The following is a 23,632-nucleotide window of genomic DNA, read 5'->3' as shown; positions in this document are numbered from 1 at the left end:
AATTTAGGTAACGCTGTAATAAACAAAGTAGCAAAAACGAACGGTTTTAAAGCGCAATTTATATCAATCTGCTTTTAAAGTGGTGTTGGAAATTGGTTTTTGAAAAAAGGTTTTCAAGAAAGAATTATTTTAAGTGTTGCTTTTTGACTTCTCTTGCTCCTGAGGTTTTGTGAATGCTATTAAAAGCGATTTAACTTCTCTTATGATGCCAAATTGCATCTTTTAAACCCCTCAATGTTTGACTGATGGTTTTGAATTGAAATTATTTTTTGTGACTCTGGTGACTTTGAAACTACGTGTTTTCAAAAAAGTGGTCAATATTTTGAAAATACTTGCCAATAATTCAATATAGCCCGTTTTTAAGGAATTTTCATATCCGCTTTTGGTCGCAGTAACATCAGGTCACACTGTTTTTCTAATTAGACATAATTTAACCTATTTAATGTTTTGAGTTGATTCAATTTTGCGGGTACATCTTGTTCTTTGTCTCATCTCGGCATATAGCCCCAGCGATTACTGCTTTTCTAAGATTTTAATTTAAGCTAAATTTTAAATCAACTGGTGCAATTTATTAATAATTATTTTTACAATTTTAACACCGTGTTCCCCTTCTTAATGTTTGCGTTCGTTTGTTACTTTTGGTTGTCTTTTTAGTTAACGTTATTAGAAAAGGATTTAATTGACCTTCTATTGCAACCGAATTTAATTCAATTCTTTCTCTCCCTGCGCTTTTAGTTTTCAAGTTTAAACACCATCATTTAACTTCATAAATTTGAAGTAGTTTTTTTTAATTTTTACACCCCGGATAATATTGCTGTGACTATGTTCCTCAGTGTAAATGATAATGTATCTTATTTGATTTTGGACTTTGAGTTTTAAGATCTAATTAGTGATTTTGGTACAAAATCCCGTGTTTTAAAGACTTTCATGTAAAAAAAATTTTAATATATTTTTAAACATAAACCGACTAATGTCAGAAGATTTGCCCTTGAACGACAGGCGAGGCAATTTAATTCAGGGGCTGTAGCTTAGATAAATTTTTCTTTTAGAGTGCAAAAATAGTTTTACAAAACGGGATTTGAACCATTGACCTCGCGCTCCCTGACCAAATGCACTGACCACTCGGCTATGAGTACCTTTTTTTTTCAATGCTGCAATCAGTTTTGTTTTAGCAGCAAGCTTTACTTCGGAGTGAGAGCAATGGAAATTACTCAAAAATGAAGAACTAAAGCGTGAAAAAACCACTTGAGAAGTCAAGGAATGTTTTAAAGAAAAGCACAAAATTGTCAAGCGATAAATTTGCATAAAAAAGACCAACACGTTCACTATAATTTCTATGAACTTTGTTCAAGAGCAATTAAAAAATTGTTTTCTGTTTTTTTCGCTGATTGTGTGCTATGTTGACACACAGAGCGTAAATTAAGTGTTAATAGTCAGCTCATTAGATGTTTCATTTCTTTGAATTGTGATTCAGGATTTATCCCTTCAAGTAAAACATTGATTTTTTAGAAATAGAAAAATTGTTCATGGTACTTTTGCGCAGTCAGAATTCAAATAGCTGCCCTTGAAAAACGTATTTAGGAACGTACATCTAAAATTTCAATGGTAATAATACATTCATTGTGGTATAAATGAAAAAACTTGTTTTGAGAGTTTTAACAATTCTTTTCTTTCCAATTTTTTTTAATTTTGTACAATTCAAGGATGGCACTCTTTTTGAAATTAAATAATTTTGTAAGGTCAATTACCACCGTCTGCCAAGATTTTACAGAATAATTAGTCTTCCTCAACTTAATGCCAATTTTTTAAATTAACATGTAAAATTTCATCCGCATAGATGCAATATTTTGCAAGGTTGTTTTGAGGGAGAAAACTAATTTGAATTTCTCGTCATTAAATAATTTTTAAATAGGCAATGTTGAAAGAGTTTTTTGGGATGGGCATGTTTTTTTAATAGCTTTCAAAGTGCGTCTATAATGGGAGGAGCCGTTTCTGATTTAATTACAAGCCCATGACAAGGCAGAAAAATGCCGGGAGCTTTAATCGTTCCTTACACCCCGTCACACACAGAAGTTGCGCCGTCAATTGAACTAGATTTTTCTCAAAATTTTAAACAGCCTGTCATAAATCGAGTTGCTGATAATAAACCGCCACAACATTGACGTGGTCAGAATCTGTAAGGAAAACTTAGATCTATTATGATTATGTTTCAACCTCCCCACCCCTCCCCCCCCCACCCCACCCGCAACTTGCTTTATAACAACACAACACCATATTTTGTAATGGGGGCATAGAAAACACCGGGAGTGCCGGAACAGAATAGATCCGGGAGTTCCATGACCGCATACATGATTATTGAGCTGCATCTTTGGGTTGACAAATCATGATATACGGTCTCAGGAGAAATGATTTAGATAAAATGCCATATGGGCATATGAAAGCGTTTTTGCATAATTACAACTCACTAATTCTTCGAGCACGTGCTAAAAAAAGAAACAAAATAGGATCTTGTCCATTTATGCCCCCCCCCCCCCGATTGAGTTATGCACCCCCAGTTACAGCACATGCCATTACATTGTATATTATCATTTAAAAATATAGCATGTGCTGTTGGGGTGGGGGGTGCAAGTAATATGTATCATCCACTGAGGGGGGAGGCAAACGGAGAATTCTATAACAGTTAAAAAAGTTATCTATAACAGTTTCTCTAAAAGTTAAATCACGTTCTCTTCTTGTGCGTTTGTGTATTTACACTGGGAAATATTTTTTTCTGTAGATTGAACGCATTTGAACACCATATAGGAAAATGATTCAGGTTTAAAAAGGAGACCTTTTCCATCATCCCCTAGCATAAGTTTTCCAACAAGTTAAATAATTAAAATACTCAACAAAATTTAAGGCAAATGTAAATTTACATCAACGGAGGCAAGGTAAACTGTTGTTAAGATAAAGTTAAGGTAAAATTACCTTAAATTACATTAACTTTTGTAGCAATCTGCAGTATATAGCTGTGTATGTTTGGTGAACCTACCAAACAAAATGCTTAACAAGAACATACACGCCTCTAAAACTCCTCTTCGAGTTGTGAAAACAGATGAACTGGATGAATTCCGACGCTTATCTTGAAATTATACTTATAATATTAAATATTACCTCAATTTTCAATTTTACCTCAACAGTAAAGGTGTTTTGAATGTAAATGTTCAGGTAATTTTACGGTAAAATTTAAGGTGGTGCTCCTTTCAATTTTTAAGTTAATTTTAAGGTTAATTTCAGGTAAGTAATTACCTTAACGTTTCAGGTCAGTTAAAATATTTTTTAAGATAAATTTATCTTAACATTAATTAGTGTGAAAGATGAAATTGAACTCATCTCATTTGCTGTGTTGAATATTAAACCTAAAATGTTAGCCAAGAAAATTTAACGCATCTATGGTACGAAATTTTCAAAATTTATCAGATATGACTGATCTGGATTCCGTACCGAACCGTCAGAGCAGATTAGGGTATACTGCTGGTCCGTACATTAGATACTTAAACGACGGGGTTAATCGCGGGACCACATGTATAACTTGAGAGTTCAACCCCTAGTTCTATTCTTGGTATATAGTTAAGTATTAAAGAAAGTTGAATGCAAATAAGAATTAATAAGTTATGTTAAACAGCATCAAATATGAACCGAGCATTAAGGGATAGAATAGTTAAAGTTATTAAGATTGAAATAATACAAGTTAGCACAGGTTGAAATATTCTAAGTTAACTTGTAACTTAAATAGAATCTAATAGATGTTAATTTATAACTTAGAGTAGTTAAGTTTAACTTACCTGATTTCCAATTTCGTGCTAAGTTAATATTTTATGACTTAGAGAGTTCTTAGCCAAGAACAAGTCACAAAATATTCTAAGTTAGAAAAATATCTCAAGTAAGCTGAGATTGAGCAAAGGAGCAATACGGGAGTATGATTTTAAATCAGAAGTTATCGGGGACCAAAATGTGTTGGTAGTTGAGCGTGCAAGCTCCTTTTATACTTGCGGACACGTGGTTCTCTAGTATCCTATTGGATAGAGATAACAGTGTCGACAGAGTTACCAAGGTTAACTTGGTGTTATCTGTGTGGCGTGATAATATCACGTCATAGTATTCTCAGTTTTAGTTAGTGATCTTAAAATAGTAGCTTATTCAAAACTACTTAGTAATTTGTTCACACGTTAAAATGGACTTTGTCCAAATCAAGTTTGTGCTTCACGCACTATAACGTAAATTCTTAAAATAGCACTAAGATTATCAAATAGTGTTACTGAGTGTAGCACACTTCAGTACATCCCATCCCGGTCCATAGGTATTAAATCAAAACATCAAATTTTACATAATCGAATAAATTATTTAGCTTAATTTTATAATAATTAAGCATTTAAAGTTTGTGAGGTAGATTACTTGGTTAAAGTTCTAAAGTTCATCGTAGCTTCTTGTTTCTGAGTTCTCTCTTGAAGAAGGGTTGACGATGTCCTAAGATACAGGGCTGTACAAAATAATAGATCCAATTTTTTTTGGCTGGTCGTTATAATAGACCTTTTGAAGTTTTTCTATAAAATTGTGCTGCTAGTACATCTGACGTTGAATAATAAAATAATATAAGTTGAAGAATATACTGGTTAAGTTAATGGTCTATAATGACAAGCAATGTAAATGAATAAAGAGATTAAAGTGACTGAGCACAACACCATAAAGGCTAGTGTTGCTGAAATGACTCCCCAAATAAAGAATTCCGTTTCGTAATTCATTTTTATTTGAGTGTTGTTGAAGAATAAATCAATTGAAGTAAGCTTTGTAGCTATAGTTTAAGGAATTAATATTTAGACTTGGTTGATCATTATGAATTAGCTTCATGAAATAATTATTCTTGATTTTTGTCATTAGTTCAAAATAAATAACAATTTCTTTTTGTTCAAAGTCTTCAAGAAATAAAACGACTTCGCATTGAAATTCAGAATAGTATAATTCAGAGATTCTAAAAACTTTATCGTTAAAAATAATCTGTTTAGAAAAGTTAACCCAAGCGGATTCAACATGATCAGAGAGTTGACAATAATCTTTAAGCCATTCGATATCAACACCTCCTTCAAAATATGTGTTCATTTTGAATAATGCAGTAATTCAATTTTAAAGTCAATGGGGAGAATGGAAGACCCATTAATTTTTGAAAGGAATTGACAGGAAGATCCAAATAGTACTTAAACTATAAATGGCGGATGGCGATGAATGAAAACCTGTTAAAGAAAGGTTGTAATATTTCTATATCAGTGATCACCAAAATATTGAAGACTAACATATTAATTGAAATAAGTGAGCGGTTGAAAGTTTAGATTATTGATGTTCAGAATTTCTTCTGTATGAATAAGCTTTAGAATTTCAAATAAATCGTACTCAGGAACTTGATGAAAATAAACTACAATTTCATTAGAATTGTTATCTTGTAAGAATAAGATCATCTCTTGTAACTCAAATGTCCAATGAACTGACAATGGTGTATAGAATTTATTTCCAACTAAGAATGTTTTCGAAATTTTAATAACTTGCGATTGAATAAATTCAGCGAGATCACAATATGTTTTGAAATATTTAACGTCTACTGAAAGGTTGTAAGACATTAAATAAATTATGGAATTCGATGCAACAATCGAATGATGTTATAAGCAAGATAAATCGGTAAAGATGAAGAATAGATTTTATTCAGAGAAGTGAGAACAAATCAAATTTGCAATCTAAAGATAAGAATGGACTCATTTTTCACCATAAATTGCGCTAAGTGGAATCATTGAAGATAGTTTCAATGGAGATAGAAGAAATGCGGATTACTTTACTTGATGTAAATAATGGAATCAAAGAGAGTAAGGTAATCAAAATGACTAATAATTACGCGTTCGTTTAAACTAACAAATAATTTTCCTCACCGCGGGAGAAAGAAGAAGAAGTAATGAAGGAAGTACTGAACATCAACAACCACAAATTTATCTATTCCAGTCCGTGAGTGCTCAACGTGATGAGCGGAGGATGTGGAGTTGATGCTTCAGATTTGCGATCTCCAGTTGGAGCTCAGTAATCCGTTGTTCGAGCTGTTGAGAGCGTTGTCTTTCTGTTAGAAAGTTTTGCTGTACCTGATAAGTGAAGGTATCAAGCTGAGGAGTGAGGTTTGCTGTAATCTTATCAAACGGGACTTGTATTGTTTGTCCTTGTAGGTTGTGATTAGTTAGTAGATAAGAATTTTTGTTTGACAAATAACCAATGAGATTGAATCTATTGATGTTGGGTTGCAACTGGTAGATTAAATTTGTATCGTAGTTCGGGTGTCCACTAAAACCGGGGGTTTTAGCTTGTATCTCAGCTTGATGTTGTTTTTGTAGGCGGTCTTGCAGGGGGGTAGTTGTGTAATGATGAAAATTAAGAAAATTTGTTCGTGACGATTGAGTAGTTGTAGTGTTTGCTAAGACGTTGGGTGCCGCACTGTTTGTCTTGGGTATATTTATTTCTAGTGGTGTCGCTGGGCTGAATGTCTCTCTAATGAATTGTTTACGTGGTTGTTTCTTTGCAATTGTATCTGCAGTTTTAGTTCTCTTCTTGGATGATGTAACCGTCGTTGATGAATTTGCACTAGTTGCTTGAGTTTGTACTGCTGAAATCTTGATAGCTGAGAGAAAAGTTGTAGATGGGGTAACGTGAGTTGTGGGTTGTACTAGTTTGTCAAGTTGTTTAACTCCAGATTGAAGTTTAGAAGTTGATTGTGTATTGTATTCGGGCCAACCATTTAAAGGTTCCTTCTGAAAGACTGGTATCAGTTCGTTAGGGATTGAAGAAAGTTCCTGAAATATCAAGTATTCTCTACTCTTATTCTATTCTAAGAGTATATTTTTGAAGTTATTTTGCAAGTATTCTCTTTTTCTTATTTTTTGTATTCTCTTTCAAAGTAAATCAGTAGTAAATATGAAGTCAGTCTGTATTATATTATCATCATATAGTTTGATGATATCAAGGTAATAGAGGAATTAATCCTATACAGGAGACGTAGGAACGTTGTGATCGTTTCTATTTTCGTCTTTATTATTCTCATCATGTAGGTTTGGATAACCACTTTTATTCTCATGAGTTAGTGCTTGCATTCTATTATTATCATAAGGTGGGCTTTGAGTAACTCTGGTTGTATCTTCAGATTTTGGAACACGCATCGTCCTTTCTCTATTTTTATCAGTATTATCATTCTCTGAGTTAGTTTCTAGATAGATAGAAGTCAGAATTGGAGCTGAAATTAAATCAAATGTGGCAGCAAAGAGTGCTTTACCAAAATGAATAGATGCATTTGTAATTTTGTTAATTTGCATTGCTCGAATTAAGCATAAGACTATGTCGATGAGTAGCTTAATGAATAAGAAAGCGGCAAAGAATATTCCGCATCGCTCAATTATATATTGTATTTTACCAAAGGTTTCAACAAATTGATTATTAAAGAAGTCCGGTGAAATGAATGAATCTAGATAAATAGTTTTTGAAAATGAAATATTTGAAAATGATTCTCTGCTATCTATTAATGACTTAGTAAAGTGTTTGAGAACTCCTTTCATATTGGAGTTGAAAGTTATTGAATTCCAGAAAGACATCATTTCTTTATATGTGTAGATAGAAGCATAAATACTTGCAGTAATAACTTTCGCAATTTGTTGAATAACTATATGTGGTTTGAAGAGTGCAAGTCCTCTTACTTTTGTGATTTGTGGGGTTAGCTCAACCCATGAATTGTCATCGTCAACATCTAGTTGAAATAAGTTTGAATGTTTATCAGAGCACAATTGTTCTTCGGCTTCAGTGAAAGTTTGTCTAGAAATCGGAACAACGAAATGAATTTCATCTTCATAAAGAATTGGTATTCGATTATAATACTTTTTAAGAATCTGTAAGGGTGAATGAAATTCAGGACAATTATATAGCCAGGCCAGATTGCCATTTGTTTTGAGAAACATAGATCTGTTTCTTGTTAAGGTATATCCAGCTAAACGCGGATTTTCATGAGAAATCATTAAAGTGTTAAGAATAGTTGAGAGCTCTAATTCACAGTCATTTCTTAATAGCTCTAGAGTAGAAGTTTGAAGTTGCCAAAGATTATTAAAGTGCAAATAGTCAATTTTTGTTCCAAGATGTGCTTCGAAATCAATATTTTCATAAACTTGAGAATATGTTGTATCAACTGTTTTATTGTCACTGGAATAGAATTTATTTTTCAGAGTTATAGCACCAGTATCGGGTTTAAATTTGTGAATGGGTTCTCCAGTGTTCATATCAAATCCGTCACGAAGACTAATGTATAAAGAATCATATGGCGTAGGATATAATATTCGTGGATGACTACATAAAGACTGTGGTTTATTATAAACTTGGAACATAAAGCTTTGTAAGTCGAAATCTGACTGAGCTGAAGTAAATTTAGGATCCTTTACTATGTAATATTTGTCATTAGCTTTAATCATTTGAGCGTCAAAAGTGCGAATTATAGTGAAAAGACAATTATTGGGTTCATCCCAAGTGTATGCAAATGGATCAGTAGATGTAGAATCGCAGCCTCCGGCTGATAAAGGACAAGGTAGAGGTATATTTTGCCAGTTATTAACTATGCCATCTCTAAGGTTTACATTCAGGCTAACATTTTGCATATATGTTTCATAAGTGTAGTGTGTAATCCAACCTCGGGAGTTACATTCATTGTTTCCAGTTCCAACATCGCCTGAGTTAAAGTTTGAGAATAAAGATTTGTCAAAATCAAATTCTACTGATTTAGAAGAAGAGGAAAGCTTTATCTTCTTTCTTTCCTTTGCAAGTTTGCATTTCTGAGCATCAAGCTTAACTGAAGTAGTAATAGTATAATGTCTGGCATCTATGCCGCTAGAGTCAAAAGAATCGCAAAACCAACGTAATTGTTGTTGGGTTGCTTTACACATAGTTGCTTCTAGTTTAACTTTATAATTTCTTTGGTAGAGAGTGACTCGTGCTTGATTTGTGCTAATTTTATCAGGACGAATTTCGCATGGTGCTACTTTGTTTAGAGAATACATCTGGTTTGAGATCATTTTTGAGCAGTCAAAGTGGTTAACATGAAGGTTAGGAGCTGTGTTTTCATAGATACTCATCTTTTCAATTGGTCTGGCGTCGGTGAAAGACGTTAAGATTAATAATGCAAGTAATATTATAAAGATCAAATATTTTGTATAGCAAGCAGTTATAACACAGAGAAGTGCAAGAGGTATTATAGCAATAAGTTTGAGAAACTGAACAGAACGAATTTGGTTTCCTATGTAGGTTATAAAATATTCTACTTTTGAGAGAAGCGCTTTCTTATCAGCAAGATTTTCTTTAAAGAACTGGTCTTTATTCAGTGATAGTGGCAATTGGACGTTGCGCTTTAACCAACCTAATAGCTTTTCAGGAGGATCTAGTAATTTAAGGTACGGAATTTCTTCAGGTAAACAATTGTTTCTATCTTTGACACATTCTAAGAAGTGTGGGTGAGAAGCTGCATATTCAAAGAATATCTCTATTCTAATTTCGGATTCACTATCAGTTGCAACAGGTCGGAACAGAGTTAAACAGAGTGACATAAAAATAAACATTTTGTAACTTACGTTTATTACTTCGTCTATTGCTGGTGATTTCTGGATTTCTCCGTCTTCCATTTAATAAACGAAGACAGTATAAGGTGAGTCTAACAAATTCAAGTTAATATTATTCGTGAAAGTAATCTGATATTTTAGCTCGTGAACGTGAGCGGAATTATAGGGTACCCAAATTATGACAAATTTTGCGTTATTTTCTGATGTTACGAAGAATGCAACTGTTCTCTGTTGATTAGAAACAAAACACTTGTCAAGTGTTACAGTTTTATTTCCGAATTTCAATATTTTCTGTAGGAGGAATATTCTAATACACGATAGCGGGTCGAATGCAAGGGCAGTAAGAACTTGTGTTTCAAGGGAAGGTGGTAACATAGATTAAGGGTCTAAAGTAAAGGGAGCTTCGATGATATCAAGGTCTATTTCGTCTCTGTTGTTCAATTGGAAATGAAAGCGTTCAATATGTTCTGGTTTGTTAGGGGTCCAACAAACAATTATTTCTAAGTTTACAAACTGGTCTTTAACGAAGAAAATAACAATGTTTTCTTTATATGAAATATACGATCGATCAATTTTTGCTGACTTGTTATTATATTTCAAAATTTTATGTGGGATGTTATAAGGACTGTAGGAAGTTGAGAAAGTTGTTCTTGAAGCTATAACCCAATAATCGTTTAGCGGAATATTCATTGATCAGTTGGTGGTTCTAAAACCAAACAAGGGACATTTAAAATGTCTAAGTCAACTAGGCTTGAAGAATGAATTTGAAGTAATAGACTGTTTGAGGATTGTATTTTCCCCAGAAGACAGCAATAGGGTCTCCGTTAGGGTTAGTAGCAAAGAATACTACAGTTCTTACTTCGTTAGAAATTTGACAACTGGTTAAGGTGTTAAACTCACTACTAAATTTCAGCTTTTGATTTGCCTTAAGGGAAACTTTCACAAGTGTATCAGGGTTGATAGAAAGAGAAATAAGAAAACCGTTTTGTTCGAATGAGACTTCGGTCATATATTAGGATTGATTGTTTTTACGGTGTTGGTGTATTGTGGTGTGTTTTAACTGGTGATGAAAGTGTTTAGTGTAGGTAGTGTTTGTCGGGATTTAGAAACTTTCTGAATTGTCAGTCTCTAAAGAGTTATGAACTCCTGCTATAGTTAGCGACTGAGAATTGAATTGAGAATCAGTATTGAACTGTGATACCTGGTATATGTGTTGTGGAGATGTGTTGTGACAAATATTTGGTATTCACAAATTGAAATGGTTGAAAACTTTTCTAAGTTTTCTAAGTTATTATTTGAAAGGGGCAAAATTGTGAAGATAGAAATTGGGACAGAGTGAGAAAGCGAGAGAGAGAGAAAGAGAGAGAGAGAGAGAGAGAGAGAGAGAGAGAGAGAGAGAGATTGTTAAGTTAGAGCTGAGCTTGAGGGAGAAAGAAGTAATTGATTTCAGAAGGTAACTGAGAGAAATGATTTTGAATTTGGGTAAGGCTCTTAAATAGTGGTTCTCAGGGTTAAGTTACCTTAATTTGTGTGCTCAAACCTGATTGGCCAATGGCTAGCCTTGACTAGTGGCATGTAGCAACGTGATAAACTGGTCAAACGATAAGCACATTACGATAACTTTGTAAGAATGAATGCTCAGGATTTGCTGTTTTTATATGTTCTATACGACCAAATTATATGTCTTAAAAAAATCAACTTTTAAAGCGAATTTGAAAAATCCCACATGTATAATTACAGTATAAATGTGTGTGTTTGAGTTAAGCCAAAAAATAACACTTTTGCTTCAGCAAATATTTTCGGAGAGTTTTTAGAACTTGATGCTGAAATTTGCTGTTTTATGTCCTTTGTAAGTGAATATTATATCCAAAAAATTTGTACTTATAAATCGAATTTGACAAATCCCCTATGTAAAAATAAGGTACTAGCTCTTAGGAACAACTGGAGGTACTTATCAGGGTTCTAGTGTTTTTAAATATTTTCGGAGAGTTTTTTTCGCTTGGAAAAACGTAATATCAAATTTAGTGTTGAACATTAAGCATAGAGTGCAATATTTTCACTTATAAGCTCGATATAAAAATTTCGCTTGCAACGTTTTGTTTGTTAGGTTTTTGTGCATATATGAACAAATTTTGAGTTTCGTATCTGGATGCGTTCAAAAACTGGATGATTTAATCTTGAAAATTTTTGTATAATTTCTATGATTTTGCACATTTTATCAATTCACGTTAGTGTAGGATTGAAATGCATGTTCGAGTGGCTGGTGATAGAAGTGGGCTTTAGCCATAATACTAAATCGATTTCTATTCGTTCTAGTAGCGGGTATTTGTTTGCTCTTAGTTGAATAACTCTTGTGTGTAGAGGTTGCAATTTTGCGGTTAGTTATTTGTTCATAAGTGCTCTAATGTTTATTTTAAACATTCCTTGGGTGCTTAAGCTAGTAAACTTAGCTCTATTTGTTGACTATGTGGGTTGTTTAAAGTGTGTGTTCCTGACTAAATGCGATTTTGCGTGGACTAAATAGTTTGCAAGGGACATATTCCTGTACTCAAGTTAATTAACTTAGATAAAGTATTTGCTCATGGGAGAATAACTTCTACTTAGCTTTGCTTATGGTAACATGTGTTTTCAGCGTTAGTTTGCAATAAAAGGTATGCGTAAATTGTAAAAGTATGAGTTTTGAACATGTATAGAAGTTTTTGTGTGTGTAACAGCTTGCAATGGTGATTAATTGCGTACTTTATGTGGGATTTGTGTTGAGTGGGCTATTTGCTTTTTGCCTTAAACGTTCATACTATATAGTTGATCTCTCTTGACTATTAAATTTCAATCTTTTAACTTCTACTTAACTCTCTTTCTTTATTTCGTTCTTGACCATTAATTTCAATTTTAGTTCTTTTAGCCTTTCCTTAACTTTTATTTTCTTAATCTTAGTTCCTTCTTCAACTTATTTTAACTTTGTATTTTCGGTTCTACATTCCCTTCCAATATGCATATTAACTTCCTTGAGCCTGATCAGGATTTACAAGATCAGTTAGATTACGCTGAGGTGAAGCTTAATCAAAAAGGTATTGAGTTAGTTCCCGTTTCGGGTTTCAAAAAGAGGGCGCGGGAATTCTATTATAAGAGGTATATCAGTCAGGAAATTTTGTGACTTGGAGCTGATGATTATATCTTCTTTATGTCAGAGGCATATCAGCATCTCCAAATTGTCTTGGGAGATGAGGAAGTATGGGCACTTGATCGTGTCAGTGTAATGAGCAAACCGTGGAGGCGACGGGAGCTGAATTGTGTGTCCGTAGAGACTCTGGAGATGATTGACTTTTTCTTGGGGCTCGATGTGAGTATTATAACTCAGAATAACTGTTTGTTGTGATGAGGTCTTTAGGGGGACTCGGAGGAAAAAAAATGAAGGGTTTTAAGGGAATCAAGAAAAGAAGGGGGACGTTTATGAGCCAGAGAGAAAGAAAAAAAAATTTGATTTTAGTTCTTCCAAAAATTCTTTGTGGGGGACAAAGTGGAATGGGTGTGGGAAGAGCAAGAGGCCTTAGCGAAGCAACTCTGGGCTCTTCACTATGCGTGGTGGGATCCAGAAGTTGGTCCCGTGCTTCAAGGAGCATATAAGATGTTGAGGGAGCTAGAACTTCCGGAGTGTGCCATCTTCAAATGTGACACGCTCAGGAGCGCTGTGCTTAAGAACCTGCTAAAGGACTTCATGAATATGCGGGTATAATTTTAAATTGTGGTGATTTGCGCTTATATGGGGGTTGCGCGCGTGATATTTTAACTATGTAAATATGTTTTTATTTTATTTTTGGTGCGTGGTTACGCTTTTAAATATAAAAGTTATTATTTGAAAAGAGATTTTGTGTCTCTATTTCTTTTTGAGTTTCTGTAGCAAGTCAGAGGGAATAGGTTCACCAAAGAATGTAGGTGCTTCTCTATTACGTTGAGGTCTGCTTAATACTTCATTTGCGTCAGGTAAATTAGATGCTGTAGGTGTAGAATTATAAAGTGATGATGTGGGGCTATTATGCGTTGCTTGGAGGAATAATTTGCGTGTAGCTTTAAATTTACTAGTATTATCAGGTGGTGTAGAAAAATTTTCTTGCTGTGGGCTATTAGGTGAATACATATTTTGCATAGGGCAGGGGGTTGAAATGCGTGGGGGTAGAAAATTAGAAGAGCTTGTGCCTTGTATATGCGTAGTATTATCTGCTCGTGTTTGTAGCGATTCTAAGCCTGAATCTTTTGTTGGAGTAGCCTCAACGTTAAATGTTGGCTGTAGTGTAGTACTAGGATTTACAGTATATTGTGTTTCTACTAAGGGCCACTGCGAAATAGCAAGTGTTGTGCGCCTCTATAAGCATTAGATTTGGATATATTATGCTTATTATATTGAGCATAATAATCATCCGTATCGTCTGGGACTATATAGTTCTCAACTAACTCTTGTATTTTTTCTTCTTTCGGGTATTAAGGTACTATATGATTTTATGCACGGTTTTCTTCTCATTTGTTTTATCATGTTGTATTTCATATGTAGTATTTGTTAGCATTCGTTGCACAGTGTAAGGGCCTGAGCGTAGCTCTTGTAGCTTTTTAGACTTTAATAGTCCTTTAGAGTGATTTCCTAGTAGTACTTTTTTACCTTCAGGTATAGGCTTTCCGAGTTTAAATCTATTTCTAAACTTGTGCGCTTTATTCTTAGTTTGTCTACATTTAGTGTAGGTATTTGAGTATATTGTTTTAAATGTATTCTCTCGCTTTAACATTTCGTTAGATAATCTGTTTTGTTACAATTTCTCTATCTTTTTGTTATTACAAGTTTCTTCACTATGTGAGTGTGGCGGTAGATTATTACAATACTCTGATGTGCATTTCTTTTGGTTATCTCGTAGTAGTCCTAACTTTAGTGATAAGGGTATTTGTGGTTTCGTTCCGAATAGTATTTCATGAGGGGTATATCCCGTACTGTAGTTTACTGCAGTATTGTGTGAAAATGCAAATTTACTAGTGTACTCGGACCAATTAGATCCACTTTTACTAATAAAATGTCTTAGGTAATTAGTCAAATGTTTATTTTGAACTTCTACTTTGCCGTTAGTCCACGGTGAATATGCAGTTCGGGGGCATAGTGTAATTCCCATTTCGTTTGTGTAGTGAACGAAATCATTACTAATAAAAGCATTGCCGTTATCATGTACTATTTGTTGCGGTATACCAAATGTAGTTATAAATTTCTCTAGTTGATTTACTGTTTCGAGAGCTTCAGCATTCTTGCTAGGATATACTTGTATAAATCTAGAGAAAGCGTCTACTATTATAAGACAAAATCTATTTCCTTTGCTAAGTGGTCGTAGTGGACCTTTATGATCAATATGAAGTGTATGTAGGGGTATAGCTTCTAATTGTCCCCATGGTTCTAAGGGTGCTTCGTTCAAGTCTTTGCGTGCTGACTTATTAGTTTGGCAACTTAAGCAATCTAGCATTAACATTTCAATCCAATTAAACATACCGGGCCAATAGAAATATCGCTTAACTCTATTGTAAGTTGTGCTTTCTGCTCTATGACCACTAAGTTCATGCGTATGTGCGACTTCGAATATCTTTATAAATAGTGAAAGTGGTGCACATATCCTAACGTCAAAAGAGCCGTCTTCACAAGGTTCGGAATAACAGAGTAAATCATATTAACTTTCTAAAAACAACAAGTTGAAATTATTTCTATAGGTTTGTAGTGCTTTAGATTGTTTAATAATGTAGTCCTTTTCTGGAGCTTTGCCTACTTTTAGCCAATCTCTAACTTTATTTATCACGGAGTCGTTTGCTTGTTCTTCAAGAAAATTATCGGTGTCAAGATTAGCGTTTTTTGCAAAATCTGTAACTTTAGCTATTAAATCTAATGTATCTGTGTGGACATCCTTTTCTGAGATGTTTTGAAAAGCTTCTGGTTCAATAAGTTTCTTAAATTTTGTCCGTCTGATATAGTCGGCTTTAGCAGATTCTAATTGTTCAATAAGTGAGTTTTCAATATTACCTTCTACTAAGTCTAACCAATCTTGGTCATCATAACCTTCTCGGTCATCACTTATTTCAGCTATTTCTTCTATCTCGGAATAGTAGTGATTATCATACTCGCTAGTTAGTTCTGAAGTTAATTTCTTTATTTGATTTATTTGTGTGCCGTAGCGAAAACAATCAGAGAAACTGTGTATAGCATTACAGTGTTTATTTATGTAGTCTGGTGCATCATCTACGCTAAAGTCACCTTCATCATTTATATTAATAAGTTTCCTTCTTTCGCCTTTGACTTGAGCAATAATTGGATAACAGTCGTTAGCTGATGCGTCCTTATCGTCTTGATGCAATACAGAGTAGTTAACTTCTTTTCCGTTAATATGAAACTTTATATCTTTAGGTATCACTTTGTGTTCTAGTTGATAAAGTTTAGCATCTGCTAAAGAAACGTTTCGGCTAAGAATGTCAGGGAACGCTAAGTTTTTGCCTTCAGTGTATATAATTTGCAAGTTTTGGAACTTAGTTATTACAACTTGATACTTAAAGAAGCGAGGTGACATTTGTCCTCGTCGTGACCAAAGAAATAGAATTGGTCTGTGATCACAATATAGGTAAATTGGAAAAGGAGATCCAATCACATAAAATTCATATGTTTGTAATGCAGATATTATTCCGCATAGTTCTCTATGTTGAGGGGACATCTTTTGTTCAGCTTTATCAAATACTCTCGAGTTTGCTGAAATCATGCGTTTTCTATCAGGAAAGTCTTGTATAAGAACACAACCTGTTCCTAAATTAGATGAATCAGCATGTATATGAAAGGGATAGTCATTAGAAGGAAATGCGTTAGAAATATCGTGACAGAATCTTTGTTTAAGGTCTGTGAATACCTTTTCGTGCTCCGGTAACCACTTGAATAATGTTGTATCTTTAGTTAAGTCATATAGAGGTTTTGCATCTATGTGAAAGTTCAAAATATAGGTGTAATAGAAACCCATCATTCCTAAAACTCTTAAAACTTCTGTTTTCGATTCTGGCGTTTTTAGGTTTCTAATATCATCTATGCGCGAAGCAATAGGCGATAGTCCGTGCTTAGATATAACATGTCCTAGAAATCTTACTTTTCGTAAGAAAAACATTGTTTTATAGGGGGCTGCTTTAAGGTTTGCCTTTCGAAGCAAAGAGTGATACTCTTTTACTATTGTGAACATTTCTTGTTTATCTTTAGCTTGTAATAAGGTATCGTCTATATATGTTATGGCTTGTTTACGTTTTATAAGGTGTCCAAATGCATAACGCATTAGTTTGCTAAAGAAACTGGGCAATGGCTTAAGACCATAAAATCCTACTTGATAGGTGTATTGTCTGCCTCCTACAATAAAACTTGTAACCTTCTGAGAATCTTCGGTTAGTGGTACTTGATTATAAGCCGATGATAAATCACTACTTGTAAATATAGTTCCGGTTATTCTTGTCATTAGAACGTTTAGTGGTTCGAGTGGCCAACTAGAATTACTTGTATCAGTTATAGAGTTTAGGTATCTAGCATCAATGACTAGTTTTACATAATCCTTCTTAGGTAATATGATGACGGGATTAACAAACCAACTATTCATATCATCGTTCTCATTGAGCTCTCTGATTATCCCTGCTTGAATTAATTCATCCATTAGTCTTTCTAATTTATCTCTGAGATGAATGGGTATTTTGCTTGGTCGTTGCTTTTTAAAGGTTGCGTCTTTCTTCAAAGGTAAATGGAACTTATGTTTAGTTCTGCCAATATCATACTTATGATATGAATAGACATCATTATCCTGAAGTATTATTTCTATCAACTCAAACAATTCATCATCAGTCAAATCACTTTGCGTGAAATCAAAGTTATCTAAGAACCTTTCTAGATACTCTATGTCTTGAACTGTATTTCTATTTTGCTTAATTACAAAATCACTAACTGCCTTATTTATGATTCGGTTGCTTTGTAGTTTATCTCTAAACTTAGGAAACTGTTCGTTGACTTTAGGTCTACATAACTCTTTTGCTTCGGTAGAGAAGTCTGTGGCTAGTTCTCTCTCATCTTCTTTGCATTTTTCCATTAACTCACTTTCAATAATTTCGAGCACCTCTTCCTGTTCTAGTGTATTAGTTTTTACTTTCTGTAGTTTATCAATATCATCCTTGATTGTATACACATAGATAGTTAATCCCGAATTCTTAAATGTTTGTTCAATTAGAGAAGATATCTCTCTCCAATCCATTCCGTCTAAACCACAAGCTATTTTTGGCATCGCTATACAGCGTAAATTTAGTCCTAGTGCATGATCTCTCATAGCAAGTAGTGTTATTTTGATTGTATCAATTGTTGGTTTTTCATAATGATTAGCCTTAGTGATGAGATTATATACTAAGTTATTATCTGCTCTGAAAGTTATTATGTCACCTTTATCAGAGTTTCTACTTTTACAGTAGTCCTTTAATAAGTGTATTCTTTTGTAGATTGTGTTAGCAAAACCTTTTCTCATTTCTGCATCTGAGGATATAGTGTGCGCTATAGGCATATTAGAGTCAAATATAGATTGGGTACGAAAATCTATATATCTAATGCAGGAATTAGTTTGGATTTGCTGTCCTTCTTGTAAATTGTTTACTACTGTGTTCAGTATGAAGCAACTGTTATAGTCCTCACTTTCCTTTATTTTTGTACTTGTAAATTCGGCACAGTTTTTGATATTGTATCTTTGTATAGGTTTGTCAGTTATATCACAGATTGCAAAACCTATTATTCCTCTATTTATCTGTATTGGGTGATTCTTTTGATTCTCCATAAATATGGGTAGAAACTCTTCAGGTTGTGGACAAAGTGTGTTCACAAAGACTAGGTCAGTTTTTGCAACGTTAATATGGGGCATGAAATATGTTCCTGGTGGAAATAAGGCTTGACTGGGGTGCTTTTGCTTGTGCAATTGTGTAATTTTCTGTTGTAGAAAGATTGGTTGAGCAATGTTTAAGGCAGTCATCTCAGTTATGTATGGGTAATCTTTCTCATTGTTGAGTGAGCCGTAGCAAATTAGGTTTCTCTCAGTTTTTAATTCTACTGCGGGAATATCGAAGTGAAGTGCTTTCAAAAACAAATGACAAAAATCAATACCTATTATGCTCTGTCTCTGTTCTTTAGTAACGAATACTTTATGGGGAACTGTATATTTACCGTCAGTTTCGAAGCTAGATTGAATAGTTTTGTAGCCAAGCATTCTGATTGATGAACCGGTATATGTCTTTGAATCACAATCTGTATTTTGTAAATGCAAATTTTGTCCAAGGTTTACTAGAGCAAGGTATGTAGGATGGTTGATGATAGTGCAAGTTGATCCTGGATCAATCATGAATTCTACTTCTAAACCTCTATTATTTTTAATGTCTCCGGTGGCAAAGTGATATAAGTTGAGATAAATTCTTGACTTAGTACCACTTTCTTTAGTAGCGTTCGGAGACTTCAAAAGTTTAAAGGAAAGAAGTCTGTTATAGCATTTACGTAGTCATCGTCGACTTCAACGAAACTTATTTGATTTGGTTGTTGCTGAATATTGTTGGGTTTTGATTGTCTTTGTTGTAGATTGTTATTTCTACTTGGTGTATAGAAGCTAGCACTTTGTTGTGGCTGTTGTTGTTGTGGTGATGGTGATTGTTGTTCAAGATTTGGTTCATTATTTCTATAGGTGTTTTGCTGAGGGAAGGTTTGTTCGTATGGTTGAGTGAATCTATTGCCATAACTGCTAAACGATGTATTTTGTTGTTGATAGTTAGGCTTGCTGAACCTAGGATTATAGTTTGAGTAGCCACCTCTTGGTTGATAGCCTTGGTTTCTAGGACCATTGAATCTTGCATTGCCTCGGTTATTCTTTCTATAATCATTAGAGAACGTTATATTTGGCCTTCTTGGTTCAACTAATTCCTTTCTCAATTTGTTAACACTATCATCTATCTGCTTCTTTGTGCATCTAGAGATGGAATGACCATTGCTTCTGCAATAATCACAGAATCTAGTACTGTTAGGTCTGCCTTTTATGTTTGGGTCTCTAGGCCTAGAAGTATCTATAGCATTCACTTCGTTGCTTTTGAAAAGATTGGTTAAATCGTTAATTTTGCTCTCGAGTATTTTAAGTTTATCTATGCCTGTAGCTCCACTAGATTCTGTTGTTACAGAAAATGTTAAGTCTTTTACGACTAAGTGATCGACAAACTGTGTCCAAGTTATTGAAGGATTCTCAATAAGTTTCTCGTGCGCTTTGCGTTTCAAACCTTGTGGCCTTAGTCCTCTTATAGCAAAATCTATGTATTTCTGACTTCGTTGTCTTTGTTGGATTTCTTTGTCCCTTCTTATATTGTCATCACCTTCAATACTTGTTGGTATCTTTTCTGGCCAACCTTTATCAACTCCACTCTTTATTCTATTTAGATAATTCTTTATTAACTCTCCTTCTTGCCTAAATGTGTTCTCAACCTCAAGTCTAAATCTAAATTGGTCTCTACCGTCTGTAAATCTTTTTATAGATTCATCTTTTAAAGTATTCCAATCTGTAGTATCTGTGACTTCACTTTCAAACCATTCTAGTGCTGTATCAGTTAAAAGTGAGCCGAATAAGGATTGTTGCCTTTTATCATAGCTGGTTTGTGCAGCGGGTGCTGTAGGCCTAGTTCCTAGTGAAAAGAGTATTTTGTTTTCTACAGAGTTCCAAAAAGAAGTGGCATCCTGATTAGGATCATTGCCTGAAAAAGATACAAGTGAAAGATTTGGATGTGTTATGGGAGTTTCAGGTGGGGGAGTAACGGCAGGTGGAGGAGTACTACCACCAGGACTGGCCATTGTTTAAAGGACTGAAGTTATTGTATTAGAATTTTTAAGAACAGAGGAATAGTTTAAATCAAAATCAAAAAAGGATTTTAGTGAGAAGCCCTTTGACTAGTTAACTTACACAGGTTAATTTAATGGTTTTTCTACAATAAGTGAACAAGTTAAATTTAGGCAGGCTTCTCTGATAGTTTAAATGAACAAGTTAAATTGAGAATGCCTTTTCTGTATTAAATGAACAAGTTAAATTAAGTTGCCTCTCTATATGAACAATTTAAATTGAAGTAGCCTCTCTATATTAAATGAACAATTGAAATTGAAGTAGCCTCTCTGGGACCACCATTTATACTGCTGGTCCGTACATTAGATACTTAAACGACGGGGTTAATCGCGGGACCACATGTATAACTTGAGAGTTCAACCCCTAGTTCTATTCTTGGTATATAGTTAAGTATTAAAGAAAGTTGAATGCAAATATGAATTAATAAGTTATGTTAAACAGCATCAAATATGAACCGAGCATTAAGGGATAGAATAGTTAAAGTTATTAAGATTGAAATAATACAAGTTAGCACAGGTTGAAATATTCTAAGTTAACTTGTAACTTAAATAGAATCTAATAGATGTTAATTTATAACTTAGAGTAGTTAAGTTTAACTTACCTGATTTCCAATTTCGTGCTAAGTTAATATTTTATGACTTAGAGAGTTCTTAGCCAAGAACAAGTCACAAAATATTCTAAGTTAGAAAAATATCTCAAGTAAGCTGAGATTGAGCAAAGGAGCAATACGGGAGTATGATTTTAAATCAGAAGTTATCGGGGACCAAAATGTGTTGGTAGTTGAGCGTGCAAGCTCCTTTTATACTTGCGGACACGTGGTTCTCTAGTATCCTATTGGATAGAGATAACAGTGTCGACAGAGTTACCAAGGTTAACTCGGTGTTATCTGTGTGGCGTGATAATATCACGTCATAGTATTCTCAGTTTTAGTTAGTGATCTTAAAATAGTAGCTTATTCAAAACTACTTAGTAATTTGTTCACACGTTAAAATGGACTTTGTCCAAATCAAGTTTGTGCTTCACGCACTATAACCTAAATTCTCAAAATAGCACTAAGATTATCAAATAGTGTTACTGAGTGTAGCGCACTTCAGTACAAGGGCTTAATAAGAGTAACTGAAAATCAACGCTTAACCAGAGGTCCTCCAATGTAAGCAAAACAATCATCTCTATGGTAACAATTGGTCAACTAGGACATTTTTATGAAGAGTACGTTTTAGAGCAGAGAGACTGTGTGGTTACAGAGGACAGAGTAACTACAGTATACCCTGGATTTAAAGATCAGTCATGTCCTAGAGGTCTTTACGGGGCCAATGATTTTGCGAAAAAGGAAAAACAGTAGGTAAAATTGTTAGATATAGCGTTTCCCACAAAGTTGAAATAAGCGAACCTTTCAAAAGCCGCAGATTAGAGGTCAAAGTTCACGTAACACATGTATCAAAAATGATGAATGACCGCTTAATGGGAAACCGTTGACATTCAAATGACCACATTTATGCTCAATTGAGCGTTTTTTGGTGTTTTTTGAGCGTTCGCTTGTTTCAACTTTATGGGACAGACTAAAATGAGTGTTTTTCAGTTTAACAATACGCTCAAAATTCGTATTTGTTGCAAATGCACGGCAATCGTTGATTTTAGTAAACAATCGCTGCGTCTATCGTTGAGGAGTAAGTTGACAGACATTTTTTAAATGGTCGTTTTTTTCCTTAAAGCGCAAAAAAAGCTTTTGGAACATTTTTAAAAATTTATTTCAGATGTGATTCGCTAGCTTAATTGATGTCAAGTTCTATTAGTGCTATATTATTCTGGAACATACTCTGTCTGATGTTATATTCCGACTTCAAGAGTAGTCCCAGAGTAATCTTGCCCTTCCACCGCTCAGACACGAGCACTCCCAGAGTAAAAATGCACTGGAACTGCTATATCAAGAGTACTACTAGAGGCCTTTTACTCTGGCACAGCTCTCTCGGAAGTTATCCCCGTGCAGGCCTGCTCTGGTGTCATTTTGCCAAGAGCAGTTCCAAGATAAACCAGTTCTGGGACCTCTATGTAAAAAAAGCACAAAGTAGCTAAATTTGGCTGGTTTGAAAGATTCCCTTGTCAAACATAGCTCAACAGATTTACTCTGTAGCTATTCTGTCAGGCGTAAAAGTTGAACAAACAAGACTCTTGAGCTCCGGTGGCGTTTCGGGAGTTGATCTGCTGCAACTCTGCTCTACTCTGGAGGTAGAGAACGGATTGTCATATTGCGAAAGACCAACTGAGCATTTTTTATTTTAAAACATTTAAAAATTTTGCAACAAATTTGACAACATAGCTGGCAGATTGCCAGAAAATAGCCGCATTAGATTCGTAGATCGGCAGTCTCAAGAAAAACAGTAAAAAAGAGACCAAAAAAATTCGTCTTCTCATTGAAGGCTGATATGTATATTTTGATTAAGAATCTGTATAAGTTTTTGCTGCCTCTATTAGCTGCTCTCAAATAACCTTCATTTAGAGTGACACACACCCATTTGACCTTATCTCTTTGAATTAAAGTAAATAAAAGTCAATTTCAAAGTGAGGAAGTCAATTTTGAGAGTGAGGTAAATCAAGTGTGACCAAAAATTTAATCACGCGAATGAACAAAAAAACTCGCTCCACTAAGAGCAAAAAATGACGTCACGCATGCAATTCAGTTGAAATTGCATGAACGAATGAACAAAAAGTGGCTGTGACGTCATATGGTCGTAACAAAAATCATGACGACGAAATAAAAACTAGAATGTGAAGAATATGGACACCGTAACAAAAAGACTTTCTTGATTTTTGAAAGTTAAAAATCAAATCAAAAAGTCAGGAAAATCAAATTGAACATATGATAGACAACATGATTTCATACTAAATCAAAAATAAAATTGCTCATAGAAAAGACATAAGCAGCAGAAGAATATTCAAAGACAAAAAAATGTTTAAATTAGTACCAAGGCCGGAATAAAGCTGCAGTAAATAGTCATATATGGAAATTTTGCAAAAAGCTTGCCATCAAACTCTCAGTACTACCAGATGTTG

At 34.2% G+C, this 23,632-nt stretch overlaps 1 protein-coding gene across 1 annotated transcript in view; it reads right to left on the bottom strand.

Annotated features, from left to right (window-relative positions):
• Positions 1-23,632, bottom strand: part of LOC142342850 (uncharacterized) — a 111,970-nt gene that overhangs the window by 8,549 nt on the left and 79,789 nt on the right. Inside the window, exon 5 of the mRNA XM_075394477.1 lies at positions 2,466-2,483. Coding sequence (XP_075250592.1) covers positions 2,466-2,483 — 18 coding nt within the window. The remainder of the gene's footprint in view (positions 1-2,465; positions 2,484-23,632) is intronic.

Source organism: Convolutriloba macropyga, chromosome 1, assembly GCF_964194025.1.
Source record: "Convolutriloba macropyga chromosome 1, txConMacr16.3, whole genome shotgun sequence".
Lineage (NCBI taxonomy): Eukaryota > Metazoa > Xenacoelomorpha > Acoela > Convolutidae > Convolutriloba > Convolutriloba macropyga.
The sequence above is the reverse complement of the archived record's forward strand: the minus strand, read 5'-3'. Positions and strand labels throughout refer to the sequence as shown.